The sequence below is a fragment of the Octopus bimaculoides genome, chromosome 15, assembly GCF_046866305.1.
Source record: "Octopus bimaculoides isolate indiv1 chromosome 15, ASM4686630v1, whole genome shotgun sequence".
NCBI lineage: Eukaryota > Metazoa > Mollusca > Cephalopoda > Octopoda > Octopodidae > Octopus > Octopus bimaculoides.
Window position 1 is genome coordinate 14,263,080 of NC_142942.1, and position 7,653 is coordinate 14,270,732.

Here is a 7,653-nt window from a genome sequence, read left to right on the forward strand (position 1 = left end):
TGGTGTTGATAGCTAATCGTATATATCTTGTGTGCAATGCTTGTCATTGTAGATTTCGGGATCAAATCCTGGAGGGGGTTTCCTCAATGCAAGGGGTCTGTCCTGCATGCATTGCAATGTATATTCTGTTATTCAATTACTTGTTTTAATCATTGAACTGCGGCCTTGTTGGGGTACTGCTTTCAGAGGTTTAGAGTACTAAGCCCGTGAGTACTAAAATTTGGGGTAAATTTTGATACTTTACCCCGCACGATTTTCACTAGAAAAAAAAAAAATCCCCCAAAAACTCTGATTTTTTTTTTTGCGTGGAATCAAGTACACTGACCTCCTAATATGCTGCAAATCCAGGCCAAAATGGTGCTGCTATTAATTAGCCATGGTAACGCACTAAAGAACATCTATTCTTGAAGAGAAAGTTGATAGATAACTGACCTTCATTGTGGAGAATGTAGTGTCCAAGACACAAGCATGGCTGTATATAGGCAGAAGTATGGCTGTGTTGTTAAGAAGCTCACTTTACAACCATGACATTTAGGGTTCAGTCCCACGACACAACACCTTCAGCAAGTGTATTCTATTATAGCTGAGAGCAAACCAATTCCTTGTAGGTGTGTTTGGTACGCAGGAACTGGATGGAGGCCCATTGTGTGTGTGTGTGTGTGTATTTATCATACCTACGCGTAATTTAGCTGTTCTACCATAGAGACTGATGGAATAACTATCCAATTTTAAAATAAATGAGTATTGGGGTTGATATGTTTAACTAAAACATGCCTTTTAGGTTGTGCTTTAGAATGGCTGCAGTTCAACGACCAAAATGAGTTGAGGATAAAAGACGAGATATGCTATGCAGATAGTTAAATTAAAATACTGATTCACAAAACATGTACAGGGCTAGAAATGTGTGTAGAGTATGTAATTGATTTGATCAATATTATTTCTTAATTGGTCATTATTTTATGGATATTAAAAGCATAAAAAGCAAAACCAAGATTAGTGACTATTGCACCTACAACTAAAAAAAAAAAAAATAATAATAATAAATCGGTTCCAATGCAGTGTTAAATATTCAGTACTCAGTTTGAATGTCTTTAACCCTTTAGTGTTCGCATTACATGTTTTTAATTGATATTAGCCCTTGTGGCCAATAAAACGAATTAATTATTCTGCCAAAATTAATGCTTTTTTATTCACATTGTTTTGAACTAATCATGCATTATCTTGTAGCTATGAGATTTTGATGAGGTAGCTGTTAATCTTAAAAATGATATTGTAGGGTTGGTGTGAGAAACCAGATCCGGCCAGTTTGAACACAAAACAGGCAGAATATTTTTGGCTGGATATGGCCAGTTTAAATGCTAAAGGGTTAAACTTATTTTCACACCCGTTCTTCAATCACAGAAATATATTCATATTACACACAGAAAATAACACAAATTCAGTAAATATAGGATTATGGTTTTATCTTTAATTACATTTTACAGCTGTATAGATATGTTAAATATTTGTTTACTGATCTTTTAGAGGAATTAGTAGAGTAAAAGTATTAATAGACAAGTTAAAATGTTATGATATTTTTCTCAGTTATACAGTAATGAAAGTTTTAAAATATGAAATAAACAGAAATTGTTAAGCAACCATTTTGTTTCTTATGAAGTTTGTAGCTTTTTCTAGTAACTTCTCTGAATTTATTGGTTGTATATTCTGAGATTCCAGCCAAACCATTGCTTTCTTTTCCATTAATTCCCATTCACAATGCTGAGAAGCTAATTTTTCTCTTAGTACAGCAACAACAAGAGCTGTAGCCCATATTTTATCACTAACGGATGGATTCTCATTGTTCAGGTCCTTAAGAGAAATATTGAGAGCTTGAGCCAATTGATTGTCTAGATTCCAGAAACCATAGAAAGCTTGTAGATCAACCAAACATGTTAAAATGTCCTTATTTGTTGTTTCAGAAAACATAAAGGATTCCACATCACTCACATTTAATGATCTTCTAAATGTCCAAGACAAGCAGCGAGAATCTACAGAATCAAAGCCAGAATCCACAAAATCAGTACTGGAATCTACATGATCAAAACTTATACATTCATAGTCTCCTAAATATTGTGGTGATGCTGGTGCTAAAGAGAAAGCCCTGGGAGACATTGGCTTAAATTCCGGAATATTCTTCTTCAAACCAACAAAACTTGTGTACTTTGAAACCAAATTAGCCACTGTACCCAAATCAATAATCTCTGATTTTATTTCATCACCTTTACCCAGATCTTCTTTTAATTCCAATTCCTGTATTTTCCTTCTCACACAAAGACGGTGTATTGTCATTTCCTGATCAATCTGTCTGAACAAACTTGCTTCAAAGTCAAGTGAAAAGTCTGATTCACCAATTTTACCACAAAGATTCAATTTCACATTTTCGCAACTAGTCTCAGTTTCATGCAAAACTAGATAAAGGATTAATTTTTCTTCACTGAAAATACAGGGCAGCCTTTCTGGAACTGAAATAAAGGATAATTCTTTATTGTTTTCACCATGTTTAGCCGAGAGACAAACTGAAGATACAAATGGTTGCATTGACAATTTTAATAAACGCATAACTTTTGCATTAAGGTTGTCATTTGTCATCACAAACTCTGCTTGTCCCTTCCCTGCATGGGCAATACCTTTGACCAATTCTGTAGAAGCTCCAGAACCAATACCAATAGTGAAGTATCGTGTGTTGCTTACTTGTGACTTGACCAATTGAATGACATCGTTTGTGTTGTAGACTTCACCGTCAGTTATTAAGAATACTTGTCGATGGAAATCTTGAAATGGTTTTTTACCAGAGAGTGATTTCAGTGCATCAAGGATTTCTGTCCCTCCTGAAGCATACAGATTTTTCTGGAATTTCAATGCTTCATTCAGAGAATCTTCACTATATTCTCGACTGCCTTCATCAAACAGAAATACAAAATCATTATTGAAACTGATAATATTAAATGAGCAACCTAAAGGTAAACTTTTTAAGAAAAGTAACAAAGTATCTTTTGCTGCTTCGATTTTCTCTCCATTCATGCTTCCTGAGCGATCAATAACAAAAATATAGTCAGTAGAAGCAGATTGTTTTACTTGCGGAAGTTTTGGAAATACATTTATCATCATAATATCTTTAGAAAACATTCCTTTAGAATTCTTGTCTCCTTTCTCTAAAATTACTTGTGGTTTTTCTACATCTTCATAATACACTTGCAGAAGAAGGTCTTTCTCAAAACTGAATTCCTTTGCCATTCTCACAGTAGCATGACACTTGTTATCCTGATATTCCACCTTGACTGGATGTTCTGATTTGATGTCTTTAATTTGTGAATTCCAGTTGATGGTGGCATTGAAACTAAACTCTTTTGGTTTAGGTGCATTTTGGTAATTTTCATTTGCAGGAGTAAGACCATATCTGGGATTAAGCACAAATGGCATATAAAATTTCACTGCCCCATCAACTTCACAAGAAAGCTCAGAAACAAGGCATATTTGTAAATGGATCTTTTCGTTAGCTGGAATATTACCTAAGCTATACTCAAAAATATCGCCAGACGTGCTGGTCTCTCGCAACAAAATGGCAGACTGTCCCTTATCTACAGCTTCCTTGTACTCCTTTTTGGCAACATCTTTGTCTTTAGATTTGGCTACTAAATGGACATCACCAATTTTAGCTTCAAATTTATATACGGCACTGTCTTCTTCCACAGGGAAAACAAACTTAGCTTCTGTCTTGTGTTGGTTTTCATTTATATATTCAGCTTCGATGTTGACATGTGATGTAAATCCATTAATGGATATCGTGTGAGTGGCATAGAGAAGAGAAACTTTTGTTTTCTTTTCGCAGATGATTCCAAATACCATTAAATAATCCATATTGTATTTAAGATACCTGTATAGAAAAAATATACAAAAATGAAAGAAACCAAACAAAAGATAGAATTATTGAGGATTCTGATGATAATTACATGCAAAGATCAAATTAGCAACACAATTAATTCATATATAATATGGCAGGTCAATCATGATTGCCACTTGTGTATATCTGAACTGTCAGTGACTAAACTGGCAAAAACACCAAGACTGCTTGGTGGGTAGGATGCTATCTGGATGCAATGAAAGATGTAAATTTTGTCAAAGACCTGTCAAATGTTTGAAGCGAAGAGAGGCAAAAGCCATTCAATTACATTTATATATACGAGGATTTACAAATTTCTGTTTTTGTGCACAGGTTTACATTTTGTGGATGATTACAGGTTGGACTTCTAGCCCTGACAAATGTATCTAAACTAGAAGATGGAAAACTCTAAGAAAATATAACACCTCTAATGACTTTGGTTGAGCTAGATCATATCCCCTCAAACACAACACGTTGGGTTCTGTTTGTCAGGAAACACTTTATTCACTGTAGCAGCTTTCCACGGACTCCAATGTTGGACAGTTTCTTCAGCAGGATTTTGTGTTCCACTCTATCAAATGCCTTGCTGAAATCAAGCTGTATGACGTTAGTGTTGGAGCCTTCTCCCGAAGCTTTTAAGATGTCATCAAAATGGTGTAGAAACTGCGACAGGTAGTCCTTGCCATCACGGAAACCATGCTGTTTGGGATTCAGCAGACTGTTGTCTTCGAGGAAGTGAGTTATTCATGATCTCACCACCTTCTCATATACTCTAATGATATGAGAAGTGAGTGAAATTGGATGGTAGATCGCTGCAAGAGATTTGTTTCTCTTTTTTAAGACTGGAACGACAGACTAGGAAAGAAAATGATCAGGAATGTAGCCTGCGTCAAGTGAATTTCTCCAGAGCTCAGCTAGAGGGGGCGCAAGTTGGTGTCGACACATCTTCAGGACAGTGGCCGGTAACTTATCGGGACCTACTGCCGAGTTGTGCTTGATCTTATCTATTTCTGTTAGGATATCAGGAGCAACAAAAGTTATGCTAGATATGGTTAGTTGAGGGTTTACGTCACTGATACTAACCAGATCAACCGCACTAACATTACTGAAGACAGTAGTGATGTCTCTGCACATGGATTTTGCATCATCATGTAGAGCAGGGGTTTTCAAACTGTGGTCCGCGGACCACAGGGGGTCCGCAAGGACAAGACAGGGGACCGTGGACAGCAAATACTTTTTATGGGCAATTTGATTTTATGTATGTTTTTTAATCGAAATCTTTTAATTGACAATAAACCTATTTTGTTAAATACTGTTAAATAAATAAATGTAAAAATATATGTTATTTTAAGCAAATATTTATGTATAAATTTCATAAGCATTTATAAGGGGGTCCCTAAGGTAAAGCCTGAAATATAAAGGGGTCCGCAAGTCAAAAAGTTTGAAAACCCCTGATGCAGGGTGTTGTTCTCATCAACCAGAGGACCAACAGTGGAAACAGCAATTTTACGTATTTTTTGCAAATGAAAAGAACATTTTGGGGTTGAGTTTTAAATTCTCAGTGGCCCAACTCTCATCAGCTGCTCTTTGACTGTTAATGATGGTCATCACGCTTTTTTTGGCGGTTGTCGTGTTTTTCCGATTCGAGTGATGCAATGGCAGTCGAATGGGTGCGTTGCTACTGGCTGTATTTAAGTTGGTTGATTTTCTTGTTAATTCTTTTTATTTTTCTGATAATGCTCTTCTATTTCTAGGGCTTCTGCACTTAGATTTGTATACTGATCTTAATTGAGTATGTTTTGCACATATATCTGTCACAGTTTTGAAAATTTCTTTTCCAACCCCCTTCCCCTCATCATTCCACTCCGGACCGATTTTGGCCAGTTCGTTTTTGCCCTTAAAAACCATGGGAGGAGCCTTTTCAGTAAAAATGAAGAAAAATTGTAAATATATTCAGAGGAAAAGGTGTGCAATTCAAGGGAGAGTTGGCTGTTGTTTCTAGCACATCCGAAGACCCCCGCCCCCGTTTTCCCTACATTTTATAGAATGATGATGCCAAAGTAACACACACGTGATCCATTGGTGGGATATAAGCAAAAAAAAAAAATGATAAAAATTTTTCTAAACTTTTTTTCATAAAAAGACGCTCCCCTCCCCCCACCATAATTTCAAAGTGAAATTCCAACTTATGTGGTCTTCCTGATCCAAAACTGTTTTTCCGATACTCCTCTCCCCACCCCGTCAGAAAAATTTCCTTACAGATTTCTTTATAAACGTAATCTACGCCGTTTGAAAGGTATTTGTATGAACTTTCATTAAAAGATAGCCAGTTTCCTGAAACCTGTGAGGGGAAAAATGTCAGGGCGTGTGAATTTTCCGAAACTCCTCTCCCCAAACCCTCGGAAGAATTCTTTTTTACGGAAAAGGCCGATATTCCGGCCTAGTATCGAAAGATCGTTCGAATCTACAAAAAAATTTGCATTTCAAAATTTAAATTGTACCCCCCCCCCCCAAAAAAAAACAAATAACGTAAATGACAAAACACACCTTTACTACCTCACTTTCTCCCTCCACAAGAAATTGAAGAGTTCTTGTTACCTGCTTAAAATTTTGGCGCGAAAAATTGCTAAAGAACGAAACTGTTTTGCAGCTTAGGTCTTCTACCTCCAGTGAACTATATATCCAGTCATTTTAGTAGGTATGTAAAAGATATTTTTTTAATGCACTTTGACTTTTCTCACACAAGCACTAATATGGTTTTTTTTATTGTCCACACATCGTTACCACTTCGTTTATTGTTGTTTTCAGAGTTCTTTGATTTTTTAAAATCTAATGTAATCCACACTCTATAAAACGTACTTCTGCAAAATTCCATCTCAAAATGTGGGATCTTGTTCAAAACGGGGGCACCAGTATTTTCTTAACGAAACACTTTGAAACTTGGGACACTGGTAGAATGTGTCATATAAAACATCTTTTACTCTTAGTCTTCTGAACAAAAAAACCTACATCGCAAGTTATTTCATGTTAAAGTTGTCGTATTTCTGTAATTTCAACCAATCACTGACGTCTATTCAGCTGAATAGAGTTACTGCCCCCCGGTCATAAAAATGTTATTCCCTGTGACATATTTCATCCGGTTTAATCGTAATTTATACGCATATATTGTTTATATAATAAATTACGCTGTGCGTATCTATGTGTGTAACAATTTTAGAGTTCGGATTAGTTTTAGGGTTAACAGTCTAGTTAGGGTTAGGGGATTAATACGATATACACTGTTACAGCGCTAACTGTTTTCAACTGAATAGACGTCAGTGATTAGTAGAAACTATCGAAATAAGACAATTTTTTACATGAAATAAATTCGAATACAAACATTTTTTTCTGTTCTATAACACAAAATAGATAAGTATACGAAGTTTGAAAGTCTTTCGGTACCAAAAACACTACATAAAACATAAATGAAAACTGGTGCCCCCGTTTTGAACAAGATCCAAAATGTGTGTAAAGAAAGGGGGCGGATGCAGTTTCGCATCTCATCTTCAAAAGTGCATTAAAAAAAAAAAAATAGCCAAATTTCAATTAACAGTTCAACAGCACTTTTCTCACGATAAAACAATAGTTTTTCTGTGTCAGCAGTTAAATTTGCCAGATACCTTAGCTAAGCAAAATAATGTCTTCGCCGCCTGACCCTTCTAACCTCTTCCATTTCACCAATAGCTAGAATAGAC

The 7,653-nt window shown here is 35.8% G+C and overlaps 1 protein-coding gene across 1 annotated transcript; it reads right to left on the minus strand.

The window, feature by feature from the left end:
* Positions 1 to 1,446: 1,446 nt before the first annotated feature.
* Positions 1,447 to 3,897, minus strand: LOC106878196 (von Willebrand factor A domain-containing protein 5A). The gene has a single exon (XM_089363470.1). The coding sequence runs from the start codon at positions 3,895 to 3,897 to the stop codon at positions 1,630 to 1,632; it is 2,268 nt and encodes a 755-aa protein (XP_089219596.1). The 3' UTR covers positions 1,447 to 1,629.
* Positions 3,898 to 7,653: the final 3,756 nt, after the last annotated feature.

Bases quoted from the DNA above. Each gene is read 5' to 3' on its own strand.
- LOC106878196 (XM_089363470.1), bottom strand. From the start codon at position 3,897: ATGGATTATTTAATGGTATTTGGAATCATCTGCGAAAAGAAAACAAAA.